The sequence below is a fragment of the Jatropha curcas genome, chromosome 3 (assembly GCF_041381405.1).
Source record: "Jatropha curcas cultivar XTBG-Jc1 chromosome 3, XTBG_Jcur_1.0, whole genome shotgun sequence".
Taxonomy (NCBI): Eukaryota; Viridiplantae; Streptophyta; class Magnoliopsida; order Malpighiales; family Euphorbiaceae; genus Jatropha; species Jatropha curcas.
This window is the reverse complement of record NC_143153.1, coordinates 22,668,198-22,690,797: the sequence shown is the minus strand read 5'-3', so window position 1 is coordinate 22,690,797 and position 22,600 is coordinate 22,668,198. Positions and strand designations below refer to the sequence as shown.

At 32.2% G+C, this 22,600-nt stretch overlaps 3 protein-coding genes across 6 annotated transcripts; all 3 read left to right on the top strand.

Moving 5' to 3' along the window:
• Window positions 1-1,677: 1,677 nt before the first annotated feature.
• On the top strand, window positions 1,678-7,218 carry LOC105629581 (Pentatricopeptide repeat (PPR) superfamily protein). Of its 3 annotated transcripts, XM_012211191.4 has the most exons (5): window positions 1,682-3,825; window positions 3,916-4,165; window positions 5,123-5,330; window positions 5,519-5,776; window positions 6,752-7,218. In XM_012211191.4, the coding sequence occupies exons 1-2, from the start codon at window positions 1,991-1,993 to the stop codon at window positions 4,067-4,069; spliced, it is 1,989 nt and encodes a 662-aa protein (XP_012066581.1). In that variant the 5' UTR covers window positions 1,682-1,990; the 3' UTR covers window positions 4,070-4,165; window positions 5,123-5,330; window positions 5,519-5,776; window positions 6,752-7,218. The 3 variants fall into 3 exon arrangements, with proteins under 3 accessions (XP_089575877.1, XP_089575878.1, XP_012066581.1); XM_089719751.1 differs by having other exon boundaries at window positions 1,678-4,165; XM_089719752.1 differs by lacking the exons at window positions 5,123-5,330; window positions 5,519-5,776; window positions 6,752-7,218 and adding an exon at window positions 4,767-5,105 and having other exon boundaries at window positions 1,678-4,165.
• A 5,355-nt stretch (window positions 7,219-12,573) lies between these two features.
• LOC110009029 (uncharacterized) lies at window positions 12,574-14,301 on the top strand. Of its 2 annotated transcripts, XM_089719500.1 has the most exons (4): window positions 12,574-12,821; window positions 13,030-13,092; window positions 13,281-13,352; window positions 14,011-14,301. In XM_089719500.1, the coding sequence occupies exons 1-4, from the start codon at window positions 12,726-12,728 to the stop codon at window positions 14,143-14,145; spliced, it is 366 nt and encodes a 121-aa protein (XP_089575626.1). In that variant the 5' UTR covers window positions 12,574-12,725; the 3' UTR covers window positions 14,146-14,301. The 2 variants fall into 2 exon arrangements, with proteins under 2 accessions (XP_089575626.1, XP_089575627.1); XM_089719501.1 differs by lacking the exon at window positions 13,281-13,352.
• A 5,142-nt stretch (window positions 14,302-19,443) lies between these two features.
• Window positions 19,444-22,010, top strand: LOC149497721 (uncharacterized). Its single transcript, XM_089719269.1, has 4 exons — window positions 19,444-20,754; window positions 21,081-21,626; window positions 21,693-21,762; window positions 21,823-22,010. Exons 1-4 carry the CDS (start codon window positions 19,444-19,446, stop codon window positions 22,008-22,010), a joined length of 2,115 nt encoding a protein of 704 aa, XP_089575395.1.
• Window positions 22,011-22,600: the final 590 nt, after the last annotated feature.

The window sequence follows — 22,600 nt, the reverse complement described above, 5'->3', positions numbered from 1 at the left end:
TTAAAGTGTCACAAATACCCTGTCACAATTGTACTCTAAATTCAAATGATGTCAATCTTTCTGTCATAATTGCACCATAAATTCAAATATTATCAACCCGATGGATACATTCACTCATGTACTTTATATAAAAAGTTTATGGCACCTTCAACTTTTACTTTAACCTATTGAACATTTTAATTTGTAAAAATAATTCTATGAATACTGAAACTTCTAAAATTGAAAATTAATATTTTAAAAATTATACTAACTACATATTAAGTGAATATCTTGCATATAAATGTCAAAAACACCAAAAAAATGTTATTACCCATATAAAGAGGGATACAATGCTAGCAAAATTCGTAACTTCAACGGCATAATAGATCACTCACAACGTTTGAGGTGCCACAAGATTTTTCCATAAAATACATTGATATATTTATGCATTTGGCTAAATATTATCTCATTTTGATATGTAAACTCTAAATTAGTGGAGAAAAAAGATGCACTCTAAGACAACCTTAATCCCATAGATACCTAAACTTTAAATTATGGCAAATTTATTGAGTAAAAAATAAAAATTGCTAGAGTCCCACATTTGTACATTGGGTTAGTTTAACCCGATGTGTTGAGTAAGTGAAACATTAAGTTTCACTTTAACCAACCATTCATTAATTGTTAATCCTTGTCTCCATCTCTCTCCGTGATGCCTCCACTTCCTCTCTCCTCTCCCACCATGAACCTCATCTATAAAGCTATTATGAAGTATTTTTCTTTATTTCGAGCTTCATCTCCTCTGGATTACTCTTTTTTGCTATTAACCTAAGGGTTTTTGTGCCATCAAAATGAGATAAAATTTGAATTTATGGTGCAATTATACTAGAAAATTTGGTAACTTGAATTTAGGATGCATTAAGTTTGTCATAATATGAATTCAAGGTGCAATTATGACAGTAAGTTCAAATTGCAGCGTTTAGGGATTAAGGTCGTTTTAAGCTGTAATTGCTCCGATCTATAAAGTTTAGGGTATTTTATATGGTTTAACTAATATATTCCTAGGGATAAGTAACTTGACTCAAGTTATGAACAGTTAGTATATTGTATTCACTGACTTTGACTAATTTTGAATTAGGGTATAGTTGTGATAAAAAATTACAATTAGAGTGAATTGGATGTGAAATGTAAATAAGACACAATGTTAAGATTTTTTTATAGAAAAACAATAAAAAATTGGTTTGTGAGTTGTAGTCAAATTAATATATGGAGATATTTATTTTAAAAAACTCACTACGGGATCCTTAACTTATGATTTCATTATCATGCTTGTTATTTCATCTAAAATAGTTTTTTTTTTAACTAAAAATTGAGTAAGAAATTGGTTCCTAAATTATAGTTAAACTTACATTAAGGTCTATAACTTATAATTATTCCCTTATGATTTCCCTTAATATTTTGGTCCCTCTATTTGGGACAAAATGACTAAAAGTATTAATAAAATTATAACTTAGGAATCTGATAAAGGTCCTTAAAAATAAAGGTCCTCATGTGTCAATTTTATTGTACAGGAACCAATTTATATATTTTCCTTATTTTGTATATATATATATATATATATATATATATATTTTTTTTTTTTTTTTTGTTCAAGAGTTAAAAACTAAGTTTGCTTTTCCTAGTATCAAACGACAACGTGTCGTCCGTCCAGTTGCCGTTCTCCCAAGTCCCAACCGTATTTAACTCCAGTTTTTTCAACGCCGATCCCACCGTCTCTCAGCGCTACTTCTTCTATCTGTCCACCATTGGCGCCGCCTCCTGTTTACAGTGCCACCAAGTATAAGACATCGAACCTCCATAGCTTCTCCACTTTCACTTACTCTCTCTCCTTTTCCTCTGCTTTCCAGTTACACACAGTAACTTCCTCTGTAAATGCTATTTTCTTATTTCTGGTTTCTGGCAACACGGCTACAGCCCAACTGTCGCCGCCGTTAGCTTCTCTATAATCCAAAGGATGGGAATGCAAGCAACTTCACTTCCTGGAACCTTCACCTCCTTCCAATCATGCTTGAACTATCAATCTCAATTCGCCTTATTGAATTTCCCTTCTGTCAGTTTAGTTCAAGCAAAAACAATGTCATGGAGATACAAATTGATATTTTTTCACACAACACAAAAGACCCTAATCCTCAAAGCTCGCTCAATCCACCACGTTTCTTCATCATCAACGGTATGTTCTAACCATTTTTTTCCTCGAGAAAATCATAAAGTCGCTCTGTCACCTCAGATTGTGCACTCTACCTTACTGAATTGCCGCTCTGATTTGATTGCTTTGAGCTTTTTTATCTGGTGTGCTAAGCAACATAATTACTTCCATACTAGCCAAACATTTGATTTCATGGTTAGTGTGGTTTCTCGTTTAACTAACCGTTACAAGACTGTTGAAACAATTCTTAGAGAATTAGAGAGCGTTGGTTTAATTATAAAGGCCCAAACTTTCTTGCTTCTGTTGAGGATTTATTGGCGTGGAGGAATGTTTTCTATGGTTTTTGAAACTTTTGAGAAAATGGGTAGTTTTGGATTTAAACCGAATACATTTGCTCGTAATGTAATAATGGATGTTTTGTTCAAGAGTGGGCATGTGGATGCAGGAATTAAGGCTTTGAAAGAGACAGAGTTTCCTAATTTCTTGAGTTTCAATATTACATTGACTAATTTATGCAAGTTGAATCATTTGGTTAATATTAAACATGTCCTGCGGAGTATGTTGAGGGAAGGGTATTATCCTAACGTTGAGACATTTGAAATGGTTTTAAATTGTTTTTGCAAAGTGGGTAGGGTGGTGGAGGCATATCAAGTGTTGGGTGTAATGATAACTCTGGGAATTTCTTTGTCTGTGCGTGCCTGGAGTATACTTATTGATGGTTTGTGTAGATTGCATCAACCTGATATTGGGTCTTATTTGTTGGAGAAGATGGTTATTTGTGGCTGTTCTCCTAATATTGTAACTTATACGACTCTATTCAAGGGATTTATGGAATCCAGAATGATTCCTAGTGCATTTGGTGTTTTAAATACCATTGAATCTAAAGGTTATGCACCTGACTTGCTTCTTTGTAATGTTCTGATAGATAGTTTTTCTAAGATTGGGAGGTATGATGATGCTCTATATCTATTTCGGGGTTTGTCAAAATGGAATCTGGTACCTGATTCTTATACTTTCAGTTCTTTGTTGTCAAACATATGCTTTTCCAGGCGGTTTAATCTTTTACCTAAGCTGGTTAGTGAAATGGTCATAGAAGTAGATATGGTGGTTTGCAACTCACTTTTAAATTACTTCTGTAAAGCTGGGTTTCCTAATCTTGCTGTGGATTTGTATAATGATATGATAGATAAGGGCTTTATACCTGATAACTATAGCTTTGTTGGATTACTTAGAGGTCTATGTGGAATAAGAAGATTGGATGACGCAGTCAATGTATACCTTGGGATAGTCATGAATAATAACGGCCTTGATGCTCATGTCCACACGGTAATGATGGATGGGCTTATGAAAGTTGGTAAATATCATACAGCCGTAAAATTGTTTAGAAGAGCTATTATAGAGAAGTATACACTAGATTCTGTATCCTACACAGTTGCCATCAGAGGGCTTCTCAATAGTGGAAGAACTGCAGAAGCTTCTGCTTTGTACAATCAGATGAAGGAGGTTGGTTTATCTCCTAATGCACGTATATATAAAGTAATGCTCCATGGTTTTTGTGAAAAAAGAGACACTAAAATGGTCAAATTGTTGCTACAAGAAGTTATTGAGGCAGGGGTTCAGCTGGAACGCAAAACATTCCTGAGGTTGACCAAGTTTTTACTCAACTTTCATATATCCTTTTCATTCTTTAACCAATTAATTAGATTGTCTAATTTGGAGATGGTGCCTGACAGGGCGATGCATGTGTTGTCGTTTGATGGACTTTCCCATAATGTAAAATTTGCTGATGCATCTCATTCATCAGTGGAAGTTTATTTGGAGCATAATCAGTTCCTTGACCCGTCTAGTTCTGATGATCTCCCTAGTGTGGCTGCTTCAATGGGTTGAGTTATAATAGTTAGGAATTCCTTTTATAAGAAAACGGACAATGGATCTTCCAATATTTGGGGCTTAGCATGCCATCAGACATCAGGCATTGTAGAGGTATATCCAGTAAATTTTTTTCTATGATTGCTTTGTTTTGAATTGTATGTTATTTTTATTTTATGTTCTCTAGTGACTTGTAATTTCATATTTTTTTCCTCTTGTTTTTCATTATATACATTTTTTGTAAGGTTAAATATCAGCTATATTGAACTGAATTATGCTATTATTACTGTGAAATGGTTGACTTTTTCACTTCTCTTCATGTTTAAATGAAACCATTCACTTGTTTCCAATATTTTATGCTCAATATAATTTTGGTATTATGGTATTATATTTACTTAGTTCAAAACAAAATATAAAAAAGGGTCATAGTGCTGGCCTCATTCACTTTCAGAGTAGGCTCACTAAGCTGAGTACAGATAGTTACTAACCTACATGCTCAGGAATGTTGAACTCCTGCAACAGTTTTAACTTTTGTGAGAGTGTTATTTAAAATGTGTGCTTGTGTTTATCACAGATTATTTGTGACTTCTGCTAAACTAAACAGTTGCAATTCCTATTCCAAAAGATCTAATTCGTAGTTTGCTATTCTTGGAACATTGACCCTGATTCATTTGCTTATTCAATTCTTTTTTCAATCTTTTGTCCTTGTTGACAGGCCTCATCTTTCCAACAACCTGGGCTAGAAATTCATTTTGCTCTCTATTTGTACTTTCATATGCTATATGCTCTGCTGTGCTCTTAGGGTTCCTCTGTTACTCTTCTATTATCCTCATCTCAAAATCTTCTCAGTGCTGCTTCTTCTCCTCCTTAGCCAAAAGACTAAGCTTGTCAACATATTAATTGACAAATATGTCAAGCTCTTTGAATACATTAAGTCCCAGTAGGTCTTCTGCCTTCAATTCCTCGACCATATTCCTATCAAGTAAACCAGAAAAAAACTGAGACATCTAGTTGCGTTTCAAACTTCTAGCTTGATTTTGACTTTTCTGGTTCATATGATTACTTTGCCAGATGGGATAGTGGAGGAAGGCAAGAGATGGTTATGGTCTACAATAGATATCACTGGGGAGAGTTTGGCCGTTAGTGCATTTATTGCTCAAGTTCATGGCGCTTGGGACATGAATGGGTTGCTTAATGGCTATTATCTGCTCAAGCTCTTTGCATTTGACAGTGATGAAGGGCATGGCACCTTTTGGCGTTCCAGTCCCAGGCTTTCCTGGTAGCACTCATTTTTAATTTCATTCCTTAATCCTTAAATTTTTTATTCAAGCTGGAAAAAACACTGAGTGAACTACATTGAATCAATTAATGGGAAACAACATGTAGGCAGGAGCCTATAATTCTCTTGAACTATCAGAGTTATCTGGGATTTCAGGTGAATGATGGCTGATATACATGTTTTTGCAGGTAAGGATAGTTTGACCTGGGAGACACATGGGCATGTAACCTGTAGGAAACTACTTATGATCATCACATGGGTTTGCTCGGCTTAAAGACTTTCTCTCTGTATTTGCAACTTTTGTTTCTTTGATCCTTGTATTTGATGTTGTAGGTTAATTTTATCTGTAATCACTTGAGACATTATTTTACCTTTGTCTCTCTAGCACAGATTGTCAATGCTACATCCAACACCACGCCAAGTCTTCTACAATTATCTTTACCAAGGTTAGGATTTTCTACTTTGTGAAAATTCAATATGATTTTATATAAATTCGTTCTTGTTTGAAGTTCATTGTCATTGTTCTCATTTCAACTCATCTTTTGTCGATTTGTCAATTTACAGGTTAGTTTCCACTAACTCGTCGATTGGGCAAGATTAAAATCTCCTTTTTTTTTTTTTTCTTTGTTTTAAGTACATATACTACAAGAATTTGTTAACTAATCCAGCAGTGGCTGCTACTAGAAAACAGAAGATTGGCTGTAATGTTTAGTTTTCAGGCTCAACTGGACATGTGATTCAGCCCAAATTTCATTAGAAACTTAGAGCTAACTAAAGCTGCTTGGCAGTGATGTAAAACCTCAGAAGAAAAACGATGTCATAATAATGCAATTAGAATTAGCATTCTGCTTACATCTTGTTTGAGAGGTGAGATAGTGAGATAAGGGAATGTGATAATTAGAGTGAAACAGAGAGGGAAGACAGAATTCATGAGAAACTAGAGAGGGAGGGGAGTAACAATCCAAATGATTCCTTTACGTTCAGATATCTCTGTTTCATACACTTCTGATCCTTGAAACATATCAAACTAGGAATAAAACTGCTTCCACAGTTTCCAAGCTGCAGCTAACAAGTTCTATTAATGGTTGATGTGCTGCTGTTTTGTGCCTTCTTTCCTACTTCGTACACTACTGCCTTATTTATTTATTTTATAAAATTGCTAGCAGCCACCACTTTATAATGCATCACCTTCTTCATTAATTAGTAGGAGAAAAGCGTGCCACCAGATATGTAGAAGCAAAATGGCACTAACACGATGAGACACTGATAAACAATAATTAGTCAAGTATCAGTCATTTTGCTTTGCATAGGAGCATCGGCTTGTAATTCTGGATGAGTAATTTATTTGTGGATTTTAATAAGATTAATTGAGTTAGGCATTTAGATTATTGTTAAATTGCTTCAATTTCCTTCAAATGCAGGTTCCTCAGCTGGGACTTTTTCTTTGAACAGAAGGATTATACTCCATATTGATGTATTGGGGTATTAAGTACTGATTTTATGTGAGCTGAGAGCATAAATATTGCGTGTACCAAAGAAAGAAGCTAGAGGAAAAATAGAGCTGACTAAGCAAAGAGAGATGACAAAGAAAAAAGGAACTGGAGACAAATGACGGTTGCTTCACAAGCCATTCATACTACTGTTGAAATCATCAAAGTTCAGAGAAACAGAACTCCACCCTCAACTACTTGACCTTACAAAAGGGTTATTTTCATGTACTTTTAACTGAGCATTACACCCATGAGTCAGTGGTAAGTCACCAGTAACGCTTTTTATTTCATTTTGCAATCGTAGGGAAAGTCTAAATGTTACTTGTAGTTACTCTCCTTGCAAGAGTATCCATTTGATGATTTGCTGTTTGATTAATGGAGGTTGATAGATTTTTACATGTTGTATAAGAATTTGGTCTTGCTTAGAGTTGCATCTGTTTATTTGGACTCGAGTCTAAGTTCAAGTTGGTTTTGAAGTCATAAGATGCATACACCTCGTAAGTTTTTTTTTTTTTTTTTTTTTTTTTTTTTTGCAATGCTGCGATATGTTGCTCTAAATATTTGTTTTTGAAAAATTAGTTTTGTTCATGCATTACAAAAGAAATTGTTGAAAATATTATAAGGGATTTTGAGAGGCATGAGGGAGGGAACTTGAATTTGAAACAGCTTTTTACATGATTTCCAAGAAACGAGAAAACTAACTAGATCACATCTGATTGACATTGACTTGTGTGTTTATATAATATAATTTTAATTTAGAAAAGGACGTCTATTAATCTTCAAAATTTTTGTTTTTATATTTTGAGCATATGATTCAAGTAATTTGAGACGTCTTTCTCAGCGTAAAGTGTCTAAAAAATTATTTAATTAATGAAATCTATACTATATATAAATGTGGGAATATGAGGGGAATAATGAGATTATTGATAATATCTTTGGTGAAATTTGGAATATGTTAAAATAATCTTAATGATAGCCTATTAGAAAATTATATTTTATTAGTTGATGGGATATTTTTTTTAATTAGTATTTTTATTTTCTTTTTATTTGTATGATTTGATTGGATATATTTTTTAAAAAATAAATTTTCAAATAGAATATACATAATATTTTATTTAGAAGAGAGATAAAAAAAGAAAAAAAAGTATATTGTTTTTATTAATATTTTTTCTATGGTTTGATTTGTATGATTTGATTGAGTATTTTTTTTTAAGAAAAAATTCAAATAGAATACACATAATTAAATATATCAAAATTTATTTTAAACAAATTAATATGTGTGTGTGGGATTGGCAAAAAATTTAAAATTAATTTTAAAAAAATATATAATATTTTACTGATATATTTATATATTATATATATTAAAACTTTTTCATTACTTGAATTCTGAAAAGAGTTTTATTTTTAATGATAATTTTTTATTTTCTTTTTCGTTACTGAATAACTTGTAACTATTATCAATTTAATTTAGTAAGAGATTTATATCTCTATGTAATAAATGAATGGCCTTTTTAAGTATTTTTAATGTTTTTGACATTTTTTTTTCTTTTATATCCTAAATCTGTTTGACTTAAAAGAAAATAGTGATTAAGAAATTAAAAAAAAAAAACTAGAACTATATATTTTTGTTTTGGGTCTATTTGTAGGGTTTCAAGAATTTGTGTATGTGCATATATTTCTTTCTGTAATACACTGGGTAAGTAATATTGCTATTCAGTTTGGGACTATTTCATTATATAAAAATAGAATTAAGTAAATAAGAGGTAGTATTACAAGTAGTTTGTACGGCAAAGTGTAATACAAATTAATCATTTGTATTTATTTTAATAAAAAAATTATTCTTTAATATTATATAGATATAAAAAAAATTAAAAGAGTATAAAAAATGAGTACATAACGAGTATAGTTAACGTGTGCGTAATAAAAAAGACTAGTTACAACTATATATATATATATATATATATATATATATATATATATTTAACATAAAGTCTTGATTAAAAGTAGCATATCTCCTATATTTATATCGAGAATATCTATCAAAAGGTTGTATATAATGAATACTTAGTATCTTCACATGATATAGATCCATTTTGTGTTGGATTTGCTACATTTCAATAATATAATTTATGTTTTTTTTTTTTTTTTGAAAGGAATAATATAATTTACGTTAAAAGAGTTTCTAAATCAGATAACATTAGTCAAAGCTTACCATTAAAAAAACCAAACTTTTTTTAATGAGATCTAATCTGTTAATATTGTGCATCCTCAAAGAAGACACTGTGATATGCTAATGTTGAAAACGGTGCGATAATAATAATTAAATCGTTGATGATGTAAAAAATAGGGGTTTTGATGGGCAATGTAGTAATTAAAAAAAATAATAAAAAAAAGACAACAATAATGAGATGTTTTACACTGCAGTGAGGTGAGTTTTTGACTTGTAGTAGAAGTTTAAAGGAATTGTAGTTTGGAAAAAGAATTAAGAGCAATTGGCAATTGATCCGGTAACAAAAGTCACTTCTAGTTTGTTTAGTGGATGTGCATAGGGATAGAAGGGGTGGCTTTTGGTTGCTTCTCCACCCACAAAAATCCATTTATTGCAGGTTTATGTATTAATTAAATAGATTTGGAATAAATATGAGTATCGAATTAATTGACTACTGTGGATTTGGGTTGGGTCTACCCATCAAAATTCATTATATAATTTAAAAATATTTAATATAATAAATTAATGTGGAAATTTAAGTGCTTATTGGGTTAATAATTTACTAAAATTTTTATAAATTAAAAACCACAAAAAGCTATTCCTCAAAAAAAAAAAAAAAAAAAAAAAAAAAGCACAAAAAGGTTAATTGCTTAAAAATAGTAAATGACTGGAATTTTAGAATTGTCTTTACCAGTATTTATTATTTTCAAGTCCTAGTGTTTATTTTCATTTCCGTCGTCCTAAGCTCGACCAATACCAATTATAAGTACTATATAAACATGGTGGATTTTCATGGTATCTTACCCTTCCCAATTAATTTCAAGCGGATTCAGTTATTAATTAAATAGGTGTGGAATAGATACGAGTGTTAAAATTTTAAATGGGTATAAGTATAAGTATTACAAAATAAATTTTAAATGGATTTGGGATGAACATGACTATCGAAACTTATAAACAGGTTTGCATGTGGCAGTGAAAAATTTTGCAAAGTATCCATTCAACTTCCATCACTATGTGCATACCTAATTTTGCACCTCCTTATTAGCCTGACAATGGTGGCATTTGTGGTTTAGTATATGGAATTGTGCATGAAAATTCTTTTAGAAACCTCAATGATTAAGGCTCTATTTATCAACAATTTTTTAAATAGCATTTAGTGTTTTAACTAATCAAAATATCAAATGCTATTTTTTATAATTTTCGTAACGTAGTATTTAAATTATCTTTTAAAGATTAAGTTAATATTTTATAAAAGGTTAATCCTATAATATTTAGTTTAGCATTTTAGGAAAAGCTATTAAAACAGTTAAATATTACTCGAATAATTAAACGCTACTAAAACAGCTAACAGCCTAAATATGAGTTGGTCTGAATGATTAAGAAATGAAATCAGCCTAAAAATTGGGTTAGGTTCATGCATAGTGCATGCCATTCAATGAGTATCATTGACCACTCAGTTGGCAGCTGGTTGTTCTCCCGTAAATCCTCTTATCTGATTAGTTATAACTAGTTAGATAAAAGATAGAGGATCGATTTTAGAAAAATTTGAAATACATATAAAATGCAGTGATCTTTTTGTTTTGGCAAAATGCATAAATTCATCCATATATTTTATATAAAAAATCTTGTGGTACCTTCAATTTTTATATTGACTTATTAAACATTTCAGTTATGAAATTATATTGATTAAATACTTCAACTTGCAAAAATTATTTTATTGCACTCAAACTTATAAAATTATATCGATGAAACACTTATTCAATAGTTAAAATGTGAAAGTTATTATTCCAAATATTATATTAACCGCATTTCAGGTTAATATTTTGCATATATAAATGCTAAAAACACAAAAAATTTATTATTACTAGTACGGAGAAGGAAATAATGTTATCAAACTTTGTAACTTTATAGGGGATAATAAGTCTCTCCCAAGATTTAAGGCGCTATGAAATTTTTTAATAAAATACAGGGATAAATTTATGCATTTGACCATATTTTTAAAGTGAAAAGAATGTTAAAAAGGGTAATTAAGAGAAAACAAAAAGAAAAGAGAAAAAACACTAAATAATAATTAATGATTCTAGGTAATAAATTTCAATAGTAAATTTATGTATTTAGCCTTTTGATATACTTTTGCTCAATTTGGGACGTTCAAACTCTTTATCCATTATCTACTTTATGTAGCCAAAATTTGTGTATTATCATCCCATGGCTCATAATGGATACAAAAACAAACATCTCAAAAAGAATAGATATTCATTTTTTAGTATCCTTTTGAGCTAGCTTTTAGCGTTTTCACCAAGTCAAAATTATATTTATATTAATTGTATTGTTGAGTATAATAATATTTATAATAGCTTAGATTGAATGATTTTTTTATGAAGCATTAAATACTTGAATTAAACACTTTAGCATTTAGCGTTTCACAGAAATTAATTAAGTGTTTGTTTAAAAAATTAACTATTTTGATAGCTATTAACTGTTCTAGTTGCATTTAACTATTAGTTATTTGAGTATCTTTTCATAAAACGCTAAAACTAAACTTTACGTGAGTTAACTTTTTATAAAAGGAAAACGTTACCTTAATCTCTTAAAATTGATTCCAACGCTAGATTACCAAACACTATAAAAAATAACTTTGCGTCTTTTGACCGGTCAAATACAATATACTTAAAAAGTTGTTGTCCAACATAGTCTAAATTTTTTTGATAATCACATACATTATTTTTTTCCCCCTCAAATTTAGTTAATTAAACGGCTAACGTCATTTTTTATCATTTCAAATTAAACAACTAATTAAATAGTTATTCTTGTCAAACACTTTTAACTTAAATAGCTATATAAATAGTTAACCACTACTAAAAAAATTAGTGTTATCAAACATACCCAAAATGGTACAATGAACTTAAAAAAAAAAAAAAAAAAAGCTAATATTGGTCCAACAAACTCAAAATGGCAAAATGAACACCCTCGTGAGATGGAGAAAGTATATGTAACGGTTCATATAGCCGGTTTTTTGAATTGCCAAACTAACAAAGAAGTTCACGGACTTGAGATGCCACGTGGGCAATGCAAACTGCGTCAGTTAGTCATTAGTCATCACATACATCAGCCCAGCACCAACATAAGATTATGTATCCTAGGCCTCACGTGTTCCAACCTTCATACACACATTAACGGCACCGATCCACTAGATTCATAGTGCCCATCAAAATCACACACGTGTCCTCTTCCCATTAACTGCTGAAATCGTGGCACTTTCTAATTGGTTATTGGAGGATATGTCAACACGTAACTGTCAGAACTGATCCTCCTAATTTTCCTGTTTTGGCAAAACTCCGAATAACGGACGGGACACACAGGTATCCTTCGACTGAGAACCATGAAGATATCACCGTACAAGTGTCAACTCAACTACCCCTAGTTCGACACGTGCGTGGATATTTGGCGGTTGTTTCTAGGTTGCCACGTTACTTCCTTTTACGTGGTGCAGTAGCTCACCTGGAGCCTCACGCATATATATAGTGTAGGGGCTGTTGTTGGATTTTCACGTAATGTGATCCCATTTCACCCCAATATTTTATTCTGTTCGTTAAAACCATTTCAAAATTTTCCATCTTAAATTAAAAAAAAAAAAAAAAAGAAAGAAAGAAAAGGAAAAAAGGAGCTCTCTCTCTTTCTCTGTCGATCTAAAGAATGGAGGATGGTGGATTAGGTGTTAGGATTAATAGACAGTCATCAATAGAAAGTGAGCCAAGGACTCTCACTTTTGATCAAATTCATTACGCAAGGGTAAGTGAAACCTCCCTCTCTCTCTCTCTCTCTCTCTCTCTCTCTCTCTCTATATATATATATATATAGTTCTTCGAATTTTATTTATTATTTTGTAATTTGAAAGAGTATGGGGAGATGAAACCGACTATTATTCTTGATTGAGAATTGAATTTGATGAAGCAGGTAGGTAAAAAGAGTGGTGATTTTGTAATTTACTGGCGTGCAGGAGGCAGCTTTATATGTGGTGAAAACACGTAATGTAGAAGAAGCTTTGAGCGTATTCACAGAGGTACATGTTGAAACTTGAAAGCTCAAACTCATTTGTGGGTGGATATTTGTAATTTTTTTATTATTTTATAATAACTGAATGTAAAAACGAAATACAATTAGATTGACTAACAAAAAGATATATATATAAACATTAATTATATGTTAATATTCTATTTAATGTTTTCTGCTACAACTCAATTCACATAGAAGAAGATTGGATGCAAGGTGTTTGTTAATAGACTTACTGAAGACAAAATATCTGGTGTTCTACATTATCAGGTAAAAGCTCTATTACGAGGTTATGTGTTGGTCAAACTAGCGGGAGGTTTTTTTTTTTTTTTTTATTGGAAATTAGTGGGAGATTTTATTAACTCTTCAAAAGGCTAAAATTCAGAAAATGGAAAAAAATTATAAATTTTGAAATGGGTAGTTAAAAATACAACTTTAAATTATGAATGCAGACTGGCACTTAATATGAGATTATCTCCTCATTAATTTTACCTTAAATTTTAGGAATTTCTATAATTTTATTGTTTTAGTCATTTTTAATAAAATTCTAATTTAATAACTTAATTGCGATTTATTTTAGTTATTTCAGCACGTATGTATCTTCATATTAAATATTTAAATATTGATAATATAAAATTAAATTAAATATATAAATGTAATGATTATACTTGAATTAAAAGTGTTAGAAATATAGAAACAGTTTTCTATTTGGTTGTAAATAAAAACGTGGTAGTTAATTGCTATGCAGAAATTATACTATCAATTCAACAATAATTATGCAAAATTGCAACTTAACATTAACAATCAAAATGAAAGTAACGTGTCAGTAATATAATATTATCATAATATTATTCAACATTATGATATTGAAAAAATTAAAAATATATTAATTAGAAAATAATTTATATTTTGATATGGTAATAAGCAGGGTTCAGAGCCGGTGGATAGTGTTGCACCAAAAGGAGGTTCAACAATGCATTTGGATGGGGAAATCAATTCTATTCGACCTCAATTAATAAAGCTCCCAGCTGAGCTGAGAGATGTAGTTTCTGCTCCTTTTTAGTTTGGTTTCTCTGTATTCTAACTTTCCATCAAATAACATTTTTGTTTGGCGAAAAAGAATAGCTAAAATACATAAAATTGTATATAATAAGCCATTCATTGTGAAATATTAATGATCTATAAGTAATGTACATTGTTGTAAAGCACTTGTTATTTATCTGCTTGATCGGAGTTCGATTTTTCATTAGCGTATTCAGTTACACATGATCTCTGCTACTGAGAAGTTTGCCCAATTTTAAGTAGGCTTTCTCAGGCCGGTCTCTTGTTATCATGGACTGAAAATAACAACGCCATATACTGCAAGGGGGTAGGATTCCAGCTAGTGCTCAGGGGGTCGGTGCCGCGTATGGGGAGTCTTAAATCAGGAAGCAACACTTAGTTTCTTTTTCGACGTTTAAAAAAAAAATGTGCACTAGGGCAAGAATTTAATTTAACCTAAAACTCTCTAAGCTTTGAGGAAATTCTTTTACCAGCTAAACAAATGAATACAACATATATCTTTAGAAGGAGGTCCAGAATTAGATTAATGTCATAAAGAAAATACATGCAAGTTTATAGTTATTAAATTGTGTGATTTGATGTCTATATATACGATATTTTACCCGCAATAGAAAGATAAAATTAATCCCTGCACCCAATGGTTCTTCTGTATTAGAATTCCAAGAACATTGGAAAAATACCGAATTTTGTTTAATGAAACCCCGAAAGAGAGAAAAATTTAATAAAAGAGCGAATCTGTGTTTTTGACAGAGAAGAATAATTTTTAAATAGTTTAATTTTGTAATTTTAATGTTTAATGTAACGATTTAAGGTTGGAATCAACATACAGTTAGATAAGGTAGAAGAATAATTTTTAAATAGTTTAATTTTTGTAATTTTAATATTTAATGTAACGATCTAATTTTAAGGTTGGAACCAACATACAGTTCGATAAGGTTAACCGCACCATTCTTTCCTAGTTAATTAAATCTATTCAGAATAACTAAATATATGAAAATATGTGCTTCGGAAATTTTATTGAAAATTCATATTTGAAGTCTTCTTTTCTCATATATAATAACAAGCAAATTTATAATGTTACGTACAACTCAATGAAATCTATGGGTTTACACACTTGAATCTAATTTGATAATTAATCAACTATAAATTTTCAGTTTCAAGAAATAAAAATAATTTTCTGAGAATCGAATTTGTATTCTCATCTTTGCAAAAATAAGAATCGTTTATCACTTTAATCAACATTTTTCTAATAAAAAAGTATTATTTTGATACTAAAATATTTTGCACAGAAATAAAACATATAGTGGAGAAGTGAGCAATCTGAATATCCTTAGTGGGAATTGTGGCAAGCTCTTGACTGCTTATATTCATGCCACAACGATAGGGACCTCTGGAATTTATACCATTTTATTTCCTGGTAGCTAACTTAGATTTTTACATCCGGTTCTGACTAGGTATAGATGAGATTCTTATCATATCGTGTCATCATCATCACATTACATCTTCTCTCTCTCTCTCTTTATATATATATATAACTCGTGTTTATATTTTAGTTGCAATCATAATATTTCTAATATCATAGTTTTATGTCAATTCACATGAGTCCATTTTCTTTGTTACCTCGTGAACTTTATAAAATTTCAATTGAAAACTCATATTTTTACATTTTAATAATAACTATATATTATTAAGGTGTTCATCAAATCATCTAGGTGATCCAAATCGATTCAAAACTGTGGTTTTGAAAAATTAATGGTTTGATTGATTTTGTAAAATTTAAAAATTAAACTTTTAGTTTGCTTTATGGTTTTAAGTCGAAACCGTCCAAACCAAATTATTATATGCGTTTGTATGTGTTTAAACTTTTAAATTCAATTTAGCTTTTTTGAGTGAAAATTTTCTTTGCATTAATTAAAATAGATAGTAAATTATGGGATTAGTTTATATTGGATAATAAATAAATAGTAATTTTTTATTAATTAGATAAATTATATAATTATTTTATAAGAGGTTCAAATGTTAAAGATTCCTATAAAATCAGATTAATATATATGTACATTTATATGTGAGTAAATATATAATATTTTTTATACTATACTATGAATAAGCATACAAAAAATTAAAATTTAAAAATTTTTAATAACTGTTTAAAATTATGTGTATTTTATGGCATATTTTTTTATTAATTCATTTTCATATTTAGTATTTTTTTATTAATTAGATGAACGAGAAAATTTAATTTTTCTTATTTCAAATCATATAAAATTAACAAAGCCGTTAAGGTTTGGTTTGATTTGAAATTTTTGATGATTTGGTTTGATTTTAATTTTTTTCCAAATTGGGCATTAAGTTTGGTTTCATTATTATATTTAAATCAAAACAAACCGATTCATGAACACCTACCAAAATAAAATAACTTTGTGGAGGTTTAATTATGATTTTGCATTTGGCATTTTTTTTACAAGAGGTATAATTATTACTGAAATGTGATTTTTTATAAAATTATATTCATTTAATATTTTAATTTATAAAAATTATTCATTCAACAGTAGTAGCCCAAGAGAATCCCCTTCGAAGAAGAATCCCCATGATTTAGGAAAATATAGGAAAATTCTACAAGGTACCTCACATGTAGAATTACTTTCTCATCAAAAAGTTGAGTCCACCAAAAATCTTTTGGTCCCTGAAATCATTCACGCAAGCTTGCTGCCCTGTGCAACCTGCAACAAGACAGCTTGCAAAAAGCACAATATATATCTAACATTATATGTATTTTCTTTTTCAATAAATAGAGGTTTCAAGGCATAAATATCTAAAAATTAGCTATATATTCCATGCAAAGCTTGATATATAAATTTTATAGCACGAAAATACTGTAAAGCCCTCAATCATTCACTTAAAACATCACTTCCAGTAATTAACCAAATGAATTGTAAATAAATTTAAGGTAATGCTTATAACCGTTAACTATCATTTTAAGAGAGAATTATAAATTTAGTGTGTTTTATCCTGGTGCTCGAACGGAAAATCTAGTATCTAAATGTTTTAAAAAATAATCAAGTGCTTAGTGTTAACGTGTTTTATTAGAATGATGATTATGTCGAAGTTTGATTAACGCAACTTTTTTCCCTTCGTGGTCCTTATGGTTTCCTCTGTCCTTTTTCACTTCTTATCACTATCTTCCTCTTTTCTTCTCTTATCTTTATCTTCTTCCTTTCTTTGCTCTCAATGTTCACTAGTCTCTGATTATTGGTTGGATATTATGGAACAACAAATCGCACATCTGTCTTTAGATGATGACGAAGATATCCCCACTATTCTCCCTACTGATGTGGCTAGGGCCACTCCTCGATCGCCTTTTGAATATTGTATGGTTGGGACTTTCTTACCTATAACCCCATAAATATACAGTTGATGAGATCTCTCCTGGCAGATCTGTGGCACCCACTTTGGGGTGTCTCTATTGAACAATTAGAAGCAAAAAGATTTTTGTTTCGTTTCTTCAATCAGGTTGACTTTGATCGGGTTAGATATGGAGGTCCTTGGCTGTTTAATAGATTTTTATTGGTTTGGAAGGAGATATAACAAGATAAAGACCCTCTTCATATTCCTTTGTTGAAGGTTGATTTTTGGGTGCAAGTTAAAGATCTCCCTCCTGGACATTTTTCAGAAGATTTGGCAAAGTTTTTAGGCAACTTTATTGGTAGTTTTGTTGAATATGGTGCAAAGAGTATTTCTCCTTTGTCCTCAAACCCTATGCGAATTAGAGTTACCTTGGATCTTCGTCAACCTTTACATAGACGGAAAAAGCTTGTTGATGCAGATGACACTGTGTTTACGATAAGTTTCCAATATGAAAAGCTTACCATTTTTTGTTATCTTTGTGGTAAGCTTGGCCATGTGGACGCTTTTTGTGAACAAAGGCTGTACTTGAAGTTGGAAAATATTAACTTCAGTTGGGATGCTAGTCTCCGAGCACAGGCCCGCCGGAATACTAGAGCACCGAGCATGTGGTTACGTGAGGTTGAAAGCATGATTGTTCCTTTGTTTGGGGCTAATTCGTGGGGATTAGGCGGGAATTTAGGAGAAAATTTGGTTGTACAAGATTTCAAATCTTCCCTGTTTGGAGCTAGTCCAAGTAATAAAGACAAAGATGCTGAGTTAGATAGGAGTCATATGGAAATGGATGAGGGCCCGGGAAGTGCTGATGGGCTAGAGGAGGATGAAGTTATACTTACTATAGAGGATGGTAAAAAAAGACTTAGAAAAACAACACAAACTGTTAGAGGTGGGTTTTCCTTGAACCAAAAGGATGCTGCCAACAACACACCTGCGTTTCATACTACGTCAGGAAATTTTGAAGCGGCTCATCCCGGTAAGCGGGATAGCCGAGTGTAATGATACTTCTTAGTTGGAACTGCCGGGGTATCGGTAATCCCCGAGCAGTAAATGCGCTAAATGAGATGGTTTTGAATTACATACCAGATGCAATTTTCTTAATGTAGATTAGAGTGAATGGTAGTAAAATGGAGGACATTAGAAGATGGATCCAATTTGATGGTTGCATTTCGGTTGACTGAATTGGATTAGGGGGAGGGTTATCGTTGTTATGGAAGAATTCTGGTATGTTTATAATAAAGGGTTATTCTAATAATTTCATTGACTGTCTTGTTGTAGAAGGTAGGGTCCAATGGCGATATTCTGGTTTCTATGGTTTTCCAGAACGATGTCGTCACAAAAGCTCTTGGAACTTGTTGAGGCTTTAGCTAGAAGAGATAATAGACCTTGGCTTTATTCTGGGAATTTCAATTACATTGTTTCTTTGGAAGAAAAAAAGGGAGGGATGCCACAATCGAGTTATTTGATTGATGGTTTTAGGGAAGCCTTGGAAGAGTGCAGCTTAAGTCAGATTCCTACTGTGGGTCCGATTTTTACCTAGGATAATGGTTATGATGAAGACGATAGAATCAGGGTGAGGCTTGACAGAGTTGTTTCAACGTGGGAGTGGGCACAGAATTTTAGTTCAGTAGTTTGTAATGTGGTTTCTGCTCCAGTCTCGGATCACTGTCCATTGATAATTAATACTGCGCCAAAGGATGATAAGAGGGTGAGTAAAAGATTCCGATTTGATAATACTTGGTTTTTAGAAGAAGATCTAGCCGAGGTGGTTCATGATTCTTGGACTCTTAATAATTCAAGTAACGTGATTGAGAAGCAAAATAAATTGGTAGAGGAGTTATCATATTAGGGTAAAAGGCGAAATAGAGACAACTGGCAGTGTAGAAAAATTATCAAAATAATGTTGGAGAATTACAGCATTCAAGATAATTCAACCTCTATTCGTGCTTTGAAGGAGGAATGGAATATGTTGCTGACACAGGAAAATATTCAGTGTAAACAACAAGCTAAATTATTTTTGTTTAAGCATGGTGACCACAACACCAAGTTTTTTCACACTCATATCGAAACCGGGCGAAGAAGGAATTTGATTCAGAAGCTTAAAGTGTCTGATGGGATACGGATTAAGGATGAGCAGCACCTGAAATTGCATATTATTGATTATTTCAACAGTATTTTTGATGGGGGTGTTTCAAATTGTAATAAAGTGTTGAGACTGGTTCCTAATAAGGTTGGTGTGGCAGATAATGATTGGTTATGCGCAGATTTCACTAATGAGGAGTTTAGAGAGGCCTTATTCCAGATGCACCCGGATAAGGCTCCTGGATCGGATGGTCTAAACCCGTCATTTTACCAAATATTTTGGCACTTGATCGGTGATGATATTTCTGATGACTGTCGGAGGTGGTTACATGAAGGTTCTTTTCCAACTAAGCTTACTGAAACTTTAATTGTTCTTATTCCAAAAATTGAGAACCCTGAACTTATCAAAGATTATCGGCCCATCGCGTTATGCAATGTATTATACAAAATTGTGTCTAAAGCTATAGCGAACAAATTCAAAAAAATTTTGCCTGCTATTATTTCTGAGAACCAATCTGCATTTGATCCTAGGCGACTTATTACTGATAATGTGATGATTACATTTGAGCTTGTTCATAATTTGAGGAAAAATAAAGGGAGACGTAATGGTTCTTGTGCTTTGAAAATTGATATTAGTAAGGCTTATGATAGGGTGCATTGGGTTTTTCTGAAGGCTTTGTTGTTTAGATTTGGTTTTGTAGATAAGTGGGTTAACTGGTTGTTTATGTGCTTCACGAGGGTGTCCTATTTTATTAGCTTAAATGGGGAAGCTATTGGTCCCGTTAATCCTCGGCGTGGATTGAGACAAGGTGACCCTCTTTCCCCGTACTTGTATTTGGTGTGTGTGGAAGGTCTCTCGTTGCTTCTTAGAGAGGCGGAAGTACGTGGGAGCATTCATGGTTGTAATCTACTTGATATGCATTTACCCTTGGGGCATGATTCTTATTTGGGGTTACCTTCTCTTATTGGTAAAAGTAAGAGGCGGATTTTCAATTTTTTAAAAGAAAGGATGTGGAAACGCATTAATGGATGGAATAACAAATTTTTGTCTCGAGCTAGTAGGGAGATGTTAATTAAGTCAGTGTGCCAGGCTATTCCATCATATTGTATGAGTGTGCTTTTGTTACCTGTGACTTTGCTAGTTGAACTTCATAAGATAATGAATAGATGTTGGTGGGGAGGTAAGCAAGAGGAGAGGAAGGGTATTAATTAGCTAGCGTAGGAAAGGATGTGTGGGAGTAAAAAAGAAGGAGGAATGGGTTTCCGTGATTTTAGAAGTTTTAATATGGCATTATTGGGGAAACAAGCATGGAGATTTTTGTCCAATACCGACACTCTTTGTTATAGAGTTTTCAAAGCCAAATATTTCCCGGAGGGGGATTTTAATGCCGCTGAGGGTCGTTACCCAACTTGATTTGGAAGAGTGTGGTTTTCTCTACTGCTATTCTTAAGAAGGGTGTGAGATGGAGGGTTGGTGATGGGAAGAAGATTAGGGCAGCTAGTGACCCATGGATTCCGAAAGATAATTCTTTCCCTGCCGATGATGGGGTAGAGTTCATTGATCTGGATGTTAGAGTTTGTGACCTTTTTGATGGGAGCCGAAAGAAGTGGGATAATGCAAAGCTCTTAGATTTATTTTCAATGAGAGATATTAGAGCAATTGTGGGTATCCCGATTAGTTGTTTTGATCGAAAGGATGTGTTTATGTGGCACTTTGATAAGAAGGGAGTGTATATGGTCAAGTCAGGTTACTATGTGAGTTTGGGAGTTTTGGGGAGAGAGCCATCTAAACAAAATGGTGAAATTTGGCAAAAATTATGGAAGTTGAATGTACCCCCAAAGGTGAAGGATTTTTGTTGGAGAGCAAGTAGGAACTTATTGCCTACTCATGATAATCTTAGACGTAGGGGGGTTGAGGTTGAGGTTGAGGCTAGATGCTTATGGTGTAGTGGTGATGAGAGTAGGGACCATGTGCTTATTCATTGTCCTAAGGCGAAGAAGGTATGGAGGAATGTGGGGTTGGATGGCCTGTAGTCTAACATTATTTTTTCTGAATTTTTACTGCAGGTTTTGCCCTTAAAAGGAGTTGGAAAAGCATCAGAATGCGCAATTGTTGCATGGAAAATATGGGCTGCTCGTAATAATTAGCTATGACAGCACCTTAGTCTATCTCCTGCTCAAATACATGTTGAAGCAGTTAAGTGGTGTGAAGATTGGAAATGTGCTCAAGTTGAAGAGATTCCAACTGCTAGTTCGATATGCTCTCGTCAACATCCAAGTGGTATGATTTCAGGTCTGCAGGGACGTCGTCTACAACCTATGGCTAATGTTATGGGTTCGTTCGATTGGTTGTGCCAAGTGGATGGTGCGATTTTCTCTGCCTAAGACTATGTGGGCTTTGAGATACCGCTCTTTGAAATATGGCTAATGTTAAGTGGTGTGAAGATTGGAAATGTGCTTAAAAAAAAAAAAAAAGAATGATGATTATGTCATGACAGTTAAATTTCATTAAAGTAGTTTCATGTCAGCTTAGACACGTGGCTCCCATCTTTGTCATTTTCTCCGCTTAATTCATATGCCCAATTTTTTCCTTCTATTCACACAATTGCCTTCTTTTAAAACATTGAGTTTCAGAAATGGATTGAGAAGCAGGAAAATGAGACATGGTATTTAGTGTAAAGGTGGAACCCAAGACGGGTTCTTTTTATTGCTCTTTTTTTTTTTGTGCAATGGAAAGCAAAGTCCGTATGTAGAGAATATTGTTAATATGCCCTTGCTGGCTACAAACTCCTCACCATATTTTTTTTCTCTTGTTTTTTCTGTTTATGTGCTCCATTTCTTATTCGTTCTAATTTTAGGGAAAATAATAATAGAATTCTTAAGTTTTGCCCTAATTAATACTCTATTTGTTCTCTAAATTAGAAAAAGCTTTTCGATTAAAAAAATTTAGTTAAATGAAGTTTTTCCTAAAATGC